Genomic DNA, 15312 nt, shown 5'->3' on the forward strand with positions numbered 1-15312 from the left:
TTATAAGGGAATCCTAAGCTTACAAAGCCTCACAATACCCCCCCGGCTAGTCGTGTTCCTGTCTGTGCTTCGAACAAGGCGCTAAAGCCTCCTCCCCCTGCTGCATCCCCTCCGCTCCGCCACTTGAGCTCCATTCACACTGTGGGTACCAAGATGCTGATAGGAAAAATTGGCAGATGGTGAAACACTTTCTTAGGGCATTTTAGCTTTGTCAGTTTGTAACATCAGTTGCCTGGCATTTCCAATTTCCATCACAAATGCTATCTGTTTTTTTTTTTAACTTGAATATTCTTTCAGAGCCTACTTATCAGCACATGAATGTGCCTGAATACTTGAATATAACTTGTGGGCATGCATATGCCGCTCAAAATCCTACAGTGACTGCTTATGCTCATGAGCGATATAAGGAGCCAAAGAAGCTCGCAGTAAGCTTATTAATGTCTTCTGGTCGCTTTTCAGTATGGGCTTGCTAGTTGCCATAGCAACCAGGCCCAGGATACTGTTCAGTAGGAGAGGCGTGTAGATGGAGAATAAATATAAACATCACCCTCTAACCCTGGCCAGTTCTTTTTATGCAAAGCAGTTCATTTTACTTTACATTATTAGTGTTTACAGTATAATGTGGTGGGAATAATGAATATTTTAGTGCCCTTGCATTTTTGTCTACTTTTATTATCATGCATGTATATTATATCACTTGCTGTTGGACTCGACATGTACCTTGCTATCTGCTGCTTTCATTTTATTTTATTTTTTAATTTATTTTATTTATGAATGATGCACTGACTGGTGAGCACTTTAAATTTTGTGGTACTGGTGACAATGACAATAAAGTATCTATTCTATTCTATTCTATTCTTTCAGAACAAAGCAATCCAGCTGAATGTAATAATCAACATTGATAATCCAAATTCCAATGCTCATCACCCCAGCGCCTGCAGAAATCAACAGGCGACAGTGTGCTGGCTCTTAAGTGCTGATGTGTGTTCACGCCCAGTCAAGCTGAGGGAAATCAAAAGACACTGAAAGATTAAGGAGGTCAGGTTTTACAGCTCCACAGAGGGAGGCGGAGAAAGGGGCTTTACCAACCATTGACTACCATGGAAACAGAACGAGCTGCTTTCAAACAGACCATAATACTTGAGATAATAAATTTAGAGATTATAGATATAATACATATTCTGGTGGGGTTGTTCTAATATAAAATAATTGTTATTCCACAAAATAGTAGATAGATGTTATGTGAAAAATATAATTGTTATAGATATTACATTTATTTCATTAGTTTAAGTAGCACATTCTGGACTATCACTATGGCACATATATTAATTATGGTCAACTATGGATAAATAGTCTGTTGAGGCTGTGGAGATCATATCATTACTGCATTGTTCTATCTGTCAATTGAAAGCCCAGGCTCTTAGACCACATTAGAAACCAGGCAGTCAGCCAGAAACACTTATCATGCTGTCATCTGTTTTTCACTAGCTTCACAGCTCAATTGTACTGTACACTGATCATCCATGAGTGCTTGGAGATTTGGGGCCAACTGAGAGTTCTCAATCTAAGTGGATCTGAGTGGCTTTGGCACCTGAAAAAAATAAATCCACTCCATTTCAATTATGCTAAAATAAACACAAAAAGAAAACATTTGTTTTGCGTAGGTCCATAGATCCTTATGTTGATAGTTCATAGACTATCATATTTGTATGTGGGGGTTTTTATGTCCAGAAATAAAGTGTGAATTACATTAGTTAGAAACTTTTAAACTTAATAGGACAAGCCTATAAAGTCTGTAGCATTTATGTGTGTTATTGATGCAGATTACAGAATACAGTTTACCAATCAGGTGAGAAATCTGTGTTGTGTATTTGGTTAATAGTTGAATGTATAGTAGCAAATATTCCATATACTGTACCATCAGCAGTAAAGCATAAATGCTGACTGCTGCTATCAGTCAGCATTTATGGATGTGTTGAGAAAGTGCAGTTGATAAACAACAAATAATAGAGGGTAACTGTGTGTGTGTGTGTATGTGTGTGTGTGTGTGTGTGTGTGTGTGTGTGTCGTTATACCCATTTGTTGTAGGAAATTAGTTAACAAAAATCCATTGAACTATATCATTTCAAGTTCAATTTAAGTTATAATGTAGTGACTTTATTCTGTGAGTAGCTGTTGTCGCATCGCTGCAGAAATCACTCTGCTGTAACTGGTTCACAATGACTAAATCATTAGCATAAAAATGTGTGTGTCAGAATAGTCTGCAGTCTTTTGGCCAACAGTATTGTATGTATAAGCATATAAGGTGGTGGGACACAGCTCTAAGGTGATGCAGTAAAAGAGCACACTGGGCAAACTGAGATATATCTGTCAAGTAATCCAGTATCCATATAGCTATGCCAGGATGGATGTTTAAATTAGATAGTAGTTTCTTAGCTGAACTATGGGGCTGGGTCATGTTAAAAGTAGATGATAACTTAACTTAAAACTTAAACACACTTTAACACAAACAACTTAACACATCAGAAAAGCATGATCCCTGGGCTTCAAGATACTAAGATATGATGTAGGGATGAACAGACAACTTGAACAACACCTCTTTTTTTTACATTGTGTGAACTGCAAGTGATTACATAAATAACCTCCCACTTCAACAGTGTTTGACAAGTTTTTCCAGTGCCTTCATAACCACCATCATTTGTTGAGCTTAATTTGTTGTTGTAGGTGACACTTAGAGATGTTGTTGCATGCATCTTAAGTCTCTGGTCATCAGTACCTTTTAAAAGTCAAGGTTAAGTTTATTCAACAAAATAATAAAAAGGAATATAACGGTTTAGTCTGTAAATGACAAACAAGACAAGGAATAGCTTTCATGCCTTCATGTCACAGTGAGTGATTATTCCCCGGAAACACAATGTAGCAATCATCTATCAAATAATGACTGATTATCTACCATACAATCTTGTACCTTGGAGAATGTCATGAGCTATACCATAAATGAATTAGCATTTTGCAGGTGGCTGATGATGATTTATTTTGATGCATACTGAGAAAAAGATCTATTTGTTGCCTCAGTGACGGCAAAGGAGGAAAGATACAGGCATTCTGAAAAGCATCTGTAGTGAGCAGAGTGAACAAAGAGATGAACCCATTGGACATTCTGCTGGGTAAAGTGATCAATTTCCTCTTTTTGTCAATGGTACACCCACAGCACTGGATTTTACTCTTAAAACCTACTCATATGAGTCTTGTTCACAACTCAATGCTGCCACCTAGTGATGTAAATCAACATAGCCGAAACATGATGGTTAAACAATTGTATAACAAATAACATAACAGATAGTGATGTCATTTCTGTTTCCAAACAAATTATACTTGACAAATGTACATCATTTGGGTGTCAAAATACTTAAAATAACAATTATTTTAATAGTAATAATTAGGAAAAACATCAATTCATAAACTGACACAAAATAAATCTCCATCCATCTCTTTTAATAATTAACCAGAGAGCGTCTTGCAGGCTGGTTCACCTTTATTTCCTTGAAGGGAACAGCAGCTCCACTCCATGCTGACGAGGAATGTGGCGCTAGAATAACAGAAATGTGAACAATAGAGAGGATAAGTGCAGCTGTGATTACACTTACATCAAACAAGTCAAATATGTTCTGTGTACTTGGTATAAATGTAGAAAGAAACAGAAAAAACAACACATTCAATATATCATTTTCAGTATCATTTTCATTCAGTATGAATTAATATTCACAAATGACCGTTTATTTGAAGTAAACAGACTCATTTTCACTTTTAATCCAGCCTTCAAATGGCACACTGTGTCTGTAAAATATTACTTTTAATTTGTCTTCCCCCCTCAGACACAATAGACTTATTACAGTGTTATTCCTTTGTTCCCTTTGAAGTTTTCTCAATGCAACTCTGTCTTGTTGAGCACCCAACCTTTTAAAGCTGTCCTTCAGAGAGAATAAGACTTAAGTGAATGTCGTCTGTGCAGTTGCATCATGTTTGCTTTTCACCATTTAGCAAAAACATTGGTATCTGCTGCCCACTAATGATGTCTTTGATCCTCTATATAGAACCAGTAACCTCTGCTGATTACTTAGTTGAAAAAGAATATAAGATATGACACTTACTTGATGTGGTGCCTGCAGATGAGGGGCTGTCAAAGCACTTGTCACCCCGACTTGATGTCACTAGATTATCAGCTGCCAGCTGACCCAGTTTTGGCCTCACTTTAAAACGTCCTGTCACCAAACCATAGCAATTGGCTAAATTCTATCACATCCAGAGACATATGGCTTGTGAAATAAACACACAAAAATGCTGTACCCTTCACCCTTAGGCGACTCACTGGAGTTGAAGACCCTCTCTGCAGCCTTGTGCTCCAGGTGTCTGTGGAGGATGATCTCCGCCTTCCTCTGGTTTGTGCAGATATCAGGATCTGCCATCATCTCTGTTGTCTTCAGGTTAGTCTTAATGGCCTGGCAGGCCGTGGAGCGGGCCAGTGTGGGCAGCAACTCCTGGTACTTTTGGTCAGTGAAGCCTGACTCTGGTCTCTGAACTTCTCTAATACTGAGAGGAAAGACTCAGGATTATATTGCTATATTTGGATCTGTATTACATTGTTATCTGTTGGCTGTCTGACTTATATCTCAGTTGAGTTAGCAGAGTTCAGCTGAGTTTACCAGAAGTTGCACTAAAAGCCTGTTAAGAGGATTTTTCATATAAATGTTTTCACATGTCGTTATCAAGATATCTTGACCCAGCTAGTCATGGTACGGTATCCGCATCCTCTAATTTCCAGTCGGAATATTAAACAGTGTAAGATTTAAATGTCCCTGAAATTTCAACATTAGTATTAATGAAATCTGAGAACATAACAGGGTAACAGTCATATCGTACACATGTTGTAGATTAGGAGGCAGGTAAAGTTTGTGTTATTGTGAACACACTCTGGTCACATATAGTAATTTGAGTCACGTGGTGTTGGTGGCAGCAGCAATAAGCATATCATCTGTAGAGGTGGGGATGAGAGGTGTTGATCACCTTCATGTGCCTTTTAGATGCTGTTTTTACACCTTTGAAATATTTTTATGTGTTTGCATCTCCTTTGGATGCTTTCACAACACTGTTTTTACCTGCAATAAAACAACAAAACTTTGGCACACCTCAGTAAACATGTAATCAGCGTTATCGATTTTAAGTTATGTCTCAAAACAGAAAAAACAGTCAACATTTGTAAGTTTGTGTTGCTTATTGACACATTTCTAATGTACTCATGTCAAACTAAAAAGTTAGTTACAAAACAAAAGAAAACCAAATCTACATGTTGAGGCAGTGCTATACACATTGATTAAATAAACCAGCTGGATGTTTGAACCTGCTGCAATCTGTGTTCATTTTATGTCCTGTTCTCATTCACTCTCACCTGCGGTTTGTTAAAACGGTATAAATCTCCTGCACCAACAGCTCAGCTGCTCCTGGTTTACAGTGGATGGTCCCATCAACAACGTTCTTCATTAAGTGCAGATTCAGCTTCTGTAAAGACTGTGAAAATAGCTTCAGAAATGATCTGTCTCAAAATGATGAGTAGAAGTAAAGTGTTAAGTACAGTCACATTTTCATCATTTGTTTTTTTAATATTTACATAGTCAAAGTGTCTCTGTCTCCCTGGTAGCATAAAATGACATATGGTACCTCAAAAATGAATTTAAACCACCTGCCAGTTGAGCTGAATAAATAAACAAACAGAAAAGTATTTCCTCCTCAGTATATTTTTGGATGTTTTCATCCTCTTACCCGCTCTATCCTGCTCCAGTTCGCCTGCTTGGCAGAAAGTGATGTTCCTTTGTTGTATGAATGCAACAGGAAGTCACTGGGGTAATAATGAGAAAATATCTCTGCCACAAGGTAACCATTGGAAAAATCTCTGGAAATTAAAAGAAGAGGGGACAGACGGTATATTTACTCTACCAGTGAAAATCCCTTGGCACTAGCAGCACTGGTGTTTATATTTTCCGTGTTATGAATGTATCTTAAAGTATTATCTTTATCCTTTTTTTATTTTATTTTATTATTATTATTTACATTGTTTTCACATTTGATCAATTTCATTATACGCCTGTGTTATGTGTTTTGTAACCTTTGTTTTACATTATGTGGTGTTGGAAGACATTCCTGTAACAGATGTTTAATCTCAGTAATGTCCTCTCCAGGTTAAATAGTTAATAGCCTATTACAGTATATGGCAGAGTTACACTCAGTTAAGTAATGGATTTGTCTAGATTAACTCTTCAGTGCCTGAGTAATTTATTAGTGATTTAAACCCCCAAAAGACTAAATGTTACATGACATGTTAAAACTAAGTGAATTTTGTTGAAAAAATGTAAAATTAAATAAACAATTCCTTCCAACTAACAAAATAACGTGATATGTGATCAAGACATCTAAAAAAAAACTCTTTCAGTTAGCTACATTACGCCATTTTTAAGGTGTTTTAAGGTTATTTTACTTTGCCTGCTGTAAGTAATTAATAAAGGAATAATTCATAAGATTAGCGACGGTAGCATTACCTGCGCACATTCATAGGATAAAATGACAAGTCGAGGCTCTGCAGCCACTTCACAATTTCTCTCGCCAGTCCTGTCTTTTGAGGAGACTGTTCGTAAGACATATTGTTCTGGGCCTTGGTTTAATCCACGTATTAACTGAGTTTCTAACGTAACAGGTCGGGTCATGTAACCCTGCTAAGTCCATTCATGTCATGCTGTCACGCTGGACTGGGTTTTGTTGTTGTTTACGCTTCCATGGCAACGGTCTACTTCTTGTTCTTGGTCGTGTGGCAGCACACAGACAGCTTTGGTGGTGTGCTGCCCTCCAGAGGCTGCTACGTGAACTCAGAATTTGAATATCCAATATTAACAGTGTTGGGGAGTAACTAGTTACAAAGTACCAAAGTAAATGTAACTGTAATCCGTTACAGTTACTGAGAAAAAATGTCAGGAGGAGGGTTTTTCCCCTCACTTTTTAATATTTAACATGCTACTGAGTACAGATATCACTGTTTTTTTTTATTATTTGAAATCAATAGCATATATATGACTAATGAATACATTTTCAAATGAGAAATAAATCTTTATCTCCCTCGTACATTGTGTTAGTATGCATGAAAAATACCAGAACTTTTGGTGGGCTTAATGGGTACACTTACCATAACAGTTGAAAACATTAGTTAGAAAGTTATAAAAAGTAATCAAATTTAATAACTTACATTACTTTGATTAAGTAATTGAGATAGTTACATTACTTATTACATTTTAAATAGGGTAACTAGTGATCTGTAACCTGTAAAGTAACTTTTCCAACCCTGAGTAGTAATGACTACAGTCAGCATTTAACAGTCTGCCATCGGGCTGTTAAATGCTGGCTGTAGTAATTTTAAATAGGTTACTTTTATTCAATGAATGTCCTTAATATCACTTCTTTATGTATTCCTTACTTATTACATATTTATGCTTTGAATGTCTTCACTTGCCTGACCCTTGTGTGAGTCAGTATGCACGGCAATACAAGGTGTCAGCGTGCAAGGGTCCTTATCTGTTGTCTCTGGCACAGCCTGTACACCTTTTAGTCTGTGTGTGTATGTTTTTGTTTTGTATAATGTCTGGGTAGACTGTAAAAACTGAATTGCCCTCTGGGATAAATAAAGTAATCTGAATCTTAATAAATAAACAAACCACACATAAAGATATATGTACAGACCAAATAATAACGTAATCATGAAATTGTGAAATAATCCAATTCAATATTAAAAGAAAATAAAATCTTTAAACATTATTAAAGAATGCTATTTCATCCTGCTTCTCTCACATTAAGTTCATTGAATGTAATATTTATTTAATTCCACCATTTATTCCTTTTCTTTATATAGAGAAACTGCACCCATCACCAAGTCTTAAATCATGACAAGTAGGGCAGAGTCAGTGCTGCTTTGATCTGAATGAGCAGTCAGCCAATTACAGATGAATTGTATTTTTATATCATAACTGCTGGAATAAAAATTAAAAATAACTAAATAATTGGCAATAATCTATGTTATTGTTATAAAAGCAGGATTTCTTTATATTTAGTTGAATGTTAAAATGTTTTGCTTTATTTCTCAGTTCTAATAGTCATATTTTGCCCTTATTTATTCAGATGATTATTTCAGAATGTCTTAGGAGGATTACAACATTTCTGGATTAACTATTGTCTCAACAATAAGAACAAGCACTTGCTGCTCCACAGATTTCCTTTTCCATCTGGGACTTTTCAACAAGGTCAGCCTCCACCAGTTGTCACCACTCAATAATCCAAGCTTAAACTTTTCAACCACTTTTGTTTACAAAGTTTTGAATTTGATTGTATTTCCTCTACACCACCAAGTCAGACTTCTGAAAATTAAAGCACAGCCCACAATGACATTAAGTATTTTAAAAGGCAAATGTTTTATTATCTAATAGTGTTTAATGCATTTGGTATCAAAAGCAAAACTATGAATACTCATTCACGTATAGTGCAACTACTAAGGCATCCTCTGAATACTTCAAATCTGAATCACAAATAATGATTTCTTTATTGTTTTAACCATAATTTATTCGGAAAAGGCTAACTCTTTAGCCATTTTTACCAACCCACTGCTTTACAGTACATTCATTCAGGTCCACATTCACACATAGTAAACAACTACTCAGTGGCTGTTCTGTGACTAATTTCAATTAATTGCTTGTGCTACTCTGACTGACAGATAAAGCCAAGATGATTTAATGAAGACAATGTTCTGTTTGAGTCAAAAAAGCTTATGTCCCATTTATAGTAGGCAGACAAATCTAGTTGTTCTGCCTATCACTGGTATTGCAGGTAGCTCCTGAGCCTGTTGGGCAGGGGAAGGTGGGAAAGGAGATGGAGTCTGTCACGGCCAACGCAGTTTCTGATGCACTGACGACACAGCGGGCTCAGCAGTCGCGGTGTAGCTATGGAAAGGATGCAATTAATATATTGTGCAAGATGGTCATAGACATAATTAATGAACAACTGGATGACAACTGCTCAGTAGTTTTAGAAATTACAATCACTGTAAGTTAGACAAGTAAACAAAGGTGTATTCCTGGCCAACTTTTACCTTCATACAGCAGTAGGAAGCCCTCTGTTAGACTGCTAGGTGGAGCCACATCTACCGGCCTCTGAAACTCTGTGTTCCTGGCGTTAATGTCTGCACCAAAGTCCAGCAACAGCTTCACTATTGCTGTGCAGTCTTTTTCTGCAGCTGCATGTAAGGGCGAATCCAGAGATCTGCCTTTTTGTACATCAGCACCTGTATGAAGGATATTTTGAGATTATACATTCTGTTCACTCGTCAAGGAATCGCTATGCATGCTAGATTCTTCTGCCATGAAAAATGTTAGGAGGAGGACACACTCAAATACTCAAATACATTCATTGCCATCCAGGAGTTATTTTGTGCTTGACATTTTTCTTTCCATCATTTCACCTTCTCTTCCTCTGTGCAAGGATTTCTGTAGGATTTCAGTAGCCCTGAGAGATAATGGGTGTGTTCTTGGTGCTTTCAGTCAAAAGTGGCAAGAAAAATGTGAGCTATATGTGATTGCTGCACCATCCCTCTCTCAAATTTCAATTATTTCATTAGTCTGCTGGCGTTTCCCCTCACCTTGATTTGCATTAATTACCAAACAAAGAAAAAAAAAGTTGTATGATTGATAATTCAATTGTAGTGTTTTAATTGTTTTACTCATTGTGGCCAACTGTGTCTGTCTGTGGGTCTACGTGCTTATTTAGAGGCTTTTATAACCCTGTGTTTGCATCCATGTATGTGTTTGCATATTAATTTCCTTGTATTTATAATATACTGTATGTTCTTGTGTCTGTATGTTCATACAGGGCGTGTGCATGTGTGTATAGGGATGCAGAGAGGCTGACCTTCCCTCAGGAGTTTCCTGGCACATTCCAGCTCTTGGCAGATGCAGGCTGTATAGAGCGCTGTGCCCAGGTGAGGAATGTCCATGTCCACATCTGCCCCCCAGGTCACCAGAGCCTCCACACAACCATAATGACCTGGAAGTAATGGAGCGTGAAGGCAGTAATCAGTGACAATGTGAGATAATTCTCCAAGCTGTCTACTCGAGTGATGTTGGGATTTATTTTTAAAGGTGTTTTTCACAGTGCACGTTTATTAGAAAGTGTTTTATGGAGCAGTAAAGGACACAAATGTAGGTTGAAAGACAAGATCAAGTGTACCTTGTAAATAGTTAGAATGATATGTGAGTGTATGTAATATGAAATGACCAATATTGAGAGGTAATGTTGAAATATGAACCTTTCTGAACCTCGAACATTGGCCTGAAACTTAAGACCAATGTCATTCCATAGGAACATAATTATACATTTAATGTATCATTTTAATTTACATTTAATTTGTAAAAGCATGCTCTAGTTCACTAAATAACACAACTTGCCGTCACACATCGTAGTATAGATTTAAGGTATATTGTTAAAATGAACATAAACATTGAACTATATACACAAACAAATCATATTAATATGTGTTTTATGTAACTATTACCTTTACTGGTCGCCTCATGGATTGGTGAAGGATGGAACATGAGGCTCTGGGGTTTTGCTCCATTTTCCAAAAGAATTTCAGTGCATGCCACACTGCCCACTGTACAGGCGTTGAACAGTGGGGTGACTCCATCAATTGTAGAGGCATTGACCTGTAAACACATGTTTTAATTGTTATTTTTAGGCCTTGTTTGTTTAACCATGCAAGTTGACTAATAGCAGCAGCCTGGGGGGAACAGTTGAAGGGGAACAACAACTTAATAGCTCTGCCGTGGCTCTAAAAGGAGATCTCATTTGTCGCCTCCAACCAAATTTTTCCAGCCATGGAAATTGCATTTGACCTGTGCAGTACAGCAACATTAAAGAGTCATAAGGTCGCAATGAAATCTTACATTTGCTCCTGCATCAATGAGCGCTCTGGCACAGGCACCGTGGTCTCCAAGACAGGCCTCATGAAGCGGTGTCACATGGTCTATAGTCAGAACATTCACATTGTGACCCTGGAAACAGAGTCAAACAGACACAAACATTTTGATTTTGCAAAGGGCATGAAACAACACATGACCTTTGTCAACCTCTATTGGTGAACACTAGGAATTGCAAGGGCATTAATAAAGCTTATCTATTAAACAGGCCCATCATTCTCAGTTGTGGTTGTCAGTAATTGACTAGCTATACTGTACAGTCACATATTAACAAAAGACATTAATAAGCTTGCTAATTAAAGTGCAGATCCAAAAGAGGTCTGGTAAACAGCTAATAAATCACCGTGTAAATACCATAATTATATCCCTGCTTTGTCCTGGGCTTGTCTAACTTATTAAGAACAAGGCAGCAGTGGGCTTTGTAGCTGAAATGGATTGCTCTCTTGTAGTCACAGTCCTTCATCTTAGAGCAGCTGAAAATGCAAGTGGGAAAGGAGAGTCTTCCAGTTTCTCCTCGTGAATGCTGTGAAATTTCAGTCTGTTTGACTGATTGAATCTGTTGGGAAATAGGGTTTTTTTAAATTCAGAAATCTGAGCATATTGCAAAGTAATCTCTTTTACAGTGAATAACAGCTCTATCTTTTCTCCTCAGATTGTGCATACAGTATAATGCTCATTTGATGCCACAGTTATATAGTAGTTATTGTGGTTAGAAACGGTTATTTATTTAAAAAAAACTAGTGTTGTATTACAGTAGCTAAAATGGTATATCATGGTTCCGCAAGCTTGCACAAACAGCTTTTTATCCAATATTGACCTTAATCACAACATTTGTTATTCATAGTCAGATTTGAACTATTTACAGTTCATGAAATAAGAAAGAAATTAGCTGACAGTCTTACAACCTGTAATAATTGGATCATTGGCATTGTAAGCAGCTGATTATGACCAAAATGTAGCTTAAGCTTCACATTCATATTCAATACAAGTGTATGATAATTAGTCTGATATAGTTATATGTCTAGTAAACATTTCTTAGCCTTGGATCAGTTAATTATTCTATAAACTATCATTTAAAGAGAGGGAGCTGTAGTAAAAACCAAAATTTAATGAAACACCTGTGATGTGTGATGATGATGATGATGATGATGATGATGATGATGATGTGACTTTCATCCCGACCTTTTTATCTGAGACTTTACAAAGCCACTAATATGAATTCAGTTGCACACAGGATCGTTACAGATGAGGGGTTGCACATGACTCTCCCAGGGGACTGTGTTCTCTTTACCTGTAAAATGAGGGTCCTCAGGGCCAGGAGGCGGCCCTGACAGGCAGCATCATGGAGGGGTGAGCGGTCTGCCCAGGATCCTGCAATGGAAATAAGAAATTAGTGCATACTTCTGCTTACACTGATTATGATTTAACTAATTCTCCTATTAAGAGCCATTAACAATAACTTCAGAGGAACAAGCTGTAAAAAGCGTAGCGACAGTACAAGAAGATAATAGTGACGTCTACAGTAAATTGCAGATTGACAGATATGATCCTATTATACAGTTATTAATAGGACCAGTGTGCAAGACTTTGGTTGATCTATTGGTAGAGATAAAATATAATATTCATTAGTATAGTTTGATTACACTGGCTCTATAGAGGACCTTTTGCCTTTTTTTGTGAGTTTCGCAACCACTATAATTCTCCTGCACACTTGAAAGGGGAGGGTTATTTAGTGTGCTGCTCCTCGCTGCTAGTTAACACTAGATCTTACGCACTGGTCCTTAAAATGTTAAACTAAGAACTTTTAAAATTAGGTTTTGCGAAAGTGTCTAATGGATAATATTAAGTTTTGAATATCAATTATGCTGAGCTGAATGTAATTAAACAGATCTGACAGTTATATATCACTGAAACGTATTAATTGTATCGTTCAATTAAATATCTTTACTCACTCTAATATTTTTCTCATCAATTCCAAATGTATTAATTATGGTTTATAATGCTACAATTACAGCTGCCTAATGAAATCCCAGCATCAAATCTGAATGTATCAACTTCTTCTTCTTCATGATTTCTTCATCAAATTCATATTTTACCCCTACAGCTCTTGCATGTTTTATCACAGACTAACTAATGTCTGAGTTGCACTAGGATTTCAAGTAGCTTAAGTTAAGCACATGGGGAAACATGTTGTTATGAGACTGCCGGTGCCTGACTTGACTTGACGCTATAAACTAGTCTCATTCACAATCTAAAACAGCTATATCAGAATCAGATGCTGCCATTTGATGTACATGTGATTTAAATCTGCCAGTAAGCACACCTTGGTCAATGTCCATAATAACAGCAAACGCATTCCATACATTAGCATCATCATCTTCTTCCATTTCAATCATAACTTATAGATAATAATCAGCCTAGTGTTTTCTAATACATTCATGCAATTTTATTCATGCAGTCTGCTTTCCATGACTGACATTAATTTGAAATAAAAAGACCCGGCTACAGACATCAGACATCAAAGGAAGACCATAAATACGGGGCTGTGACTAATATCCTGAGCTTGGCTAATTAGTATTCCATGGAGTGGGTCCACTTTAAATTAAACATCCCCTTGAATAATAGCTGATTATGTTGTCGTCAGGTCTCTCTTTCCCCAGAATATGCCTTCGAACCGCCTGTCCCTGAGAATGTAAAGTGTTGTTTTGGTTGCTGTCTGAGTGTGCACTGCATAGCTGGGAATGGAAACTAGGGCATGATGGGGGTGGGTGAGGGAGGAGGGGGGTATCATGACTGTGTTCTATTAATACATTGGAGAAAAAAAACTTCCAGCCTACAGTGTCCACGTTTAATATTAAATGTACAGTTAAGGTTTTATAAGTAGCTATTAGGCTGATAAAAGATAAGATGGGTAGCATTCATATCTTCAGTATGCATCAGTGTGAATAGAATTAATGGTTTTTTGTATTCATTGGATTAGTGATGCAGTATTTATAGTTCATTTGTACACATGGAAATTGTGAGTGCATAGATGTGTGTGGAGGGAGTGCTTTACCTTAGTGTGATTTCAATGGAAACATTTATATTCTATACATATGACCTTATGTGCCTGAGGTCAAACATATTGCTCAGTTTACTGTACAAACACAGTTGCATTATTATGATAATACTATACACTGAATCTGCCTTTAGCGAGTAGTTATGTATAGATCAAACGATGCAGTCTGTTAGAACAAAGAAGCCATCTTAAGGGGGAAAAAAAACCCATCTCTAAGGCTTTTTATGTTTATATCAGAGTACTCACCGTGTTGTTGGCCATAATCATAAAACTCTGCTGATATCCTGGCAGCCTCTTTACGGTTCCCACGGATAATGTAGAAGTATGTCAGCAAGTTGAGAGAAATCTTAACGAAGAGCTTGAAGCAGAACAGTGCCAAGATGCTAAGGTAAACATTAGACAACTGGGCCGTGAAGGGCTTGTTGGTGAGTTCCTCTGTTGGGTCTGACATTTCCTCTGGCACGTTAGAGAGGGGCTTTGGTTATGATGAAGGCAGGATCAGATGCCACTCCAAAAAGCACAAGAGTAGCCTACTTTTCGCTCAGTGTACTGACTGGTTGGCTGGTCCTGACAATGACTGATAAAAAAAAATGCACTGCAGCTGCTACTGTGGCTGACCTACTGCAATGTTATTGTACTGTGTGTGAGTGGGTGGGTGTTCACATGGAATACAAATACAATTGTAACAGACCTCAGAACTGCTTCTGGTTTCAAATAAGACATGAAATACATTTTTTATAGGTTTATACTCATTCAATTCTGAATAAATGCGAGAAAAACACATTTTAAAGTGCATTTTTGAATACATTTTTACTCATGATAGAATCTATTTCTAAATGAATATAAGTAAATAAACAATAATTAAATTGAAATAAAATATCTTTTTTAATGCATTTTTGCATATTTTAGTATAATTCTGGCTAAATGGATTTTGCATATTTTCTTAGTTGTGATTGAATAGAATTCTGGAAAAATAGATTTAAATTATGTATTCAATTTTATTTTTGCACAATTTTTTGTAAAATTCTGAATAAATGCAAAAATTATAAATGCTTATGTAGGCCTTTTTAAAAATATATGTATGTATTACTTTTGGTATCAAACTACAAACAAATACTCATGTAAGCCTATTTTTAGCATATGTTTTATATTTGAGTGCACTGCCAACTCTCCATTTCTTTCATTTTAATCTAA

General features: G+C 36.7%; 2 protein-coding genes across 2 annotated transcripts; both read right to left on the reverse strand.

The window, feature by feature from the left end:
* Positions 1-46: 46 nt before the first annotated feature.
* On the reverse strand, positions 47-6691 carry spata4 (spermatogenesis associated 4). The gene is made up of 6 exons (XM_053323684.1): positions 6591-6691; positions 5818-5947; positions 5447-5565; positions 4370-4590; positions 4152-4262; positions 47-156 (listed from the first exon to the last, which is right to left on the reverse strand). Exons 1-6 carry the CDS (start codon positions 6689-6691, stop codon positions 47-49), a joined length of 792 nt encoding a protein of 263 aa, XP_053179659.1.
* Positions 6692-8576: 1885 nt separating this feature from the next.
* asb5a (ankyrin repeat and SOCS box containing 5a) lies at positions 8577-14815 on the reverse strand. The gene is made up of 7 exons (XM_053323901.1): positions 14365-14815; positions 12352-12431; positions 11028-11135; positions 10637-10787; positions 9994-10128; positions 9179-9370; positions 8577-9029 (listed from the first exon to the last, which is right to left on the reverse strand). The coding sequence occupies exons 1-7, from the start codon at positions 14567-14569 to the stop codon at positions 8902-8904; spliced, it is 999 nt and encodes a 332-aa protein (XP_053179876.1). The 5' UTR covers positions 14570-14815; the 3' UTR covers positions 8577-8901.
* Positions 14816-15312: the final 497 nt, after the last annotated feature.

This window comes from Scomber japonicus, chromosome 8 (genome assembly GCF_027409825.1).
Source record: "Scomber japonicus isolate fScoJap1 chromosome 8, fScoJap1.pri, whole genome shotgun sequence".
NCBI classification, from domain to species: domain Eukaryota; kingdom Metazoa; phylum Chordata; class Actinopteri; order Scombriformes; family Scombridae; genus Scomber; species Scomber japonicus.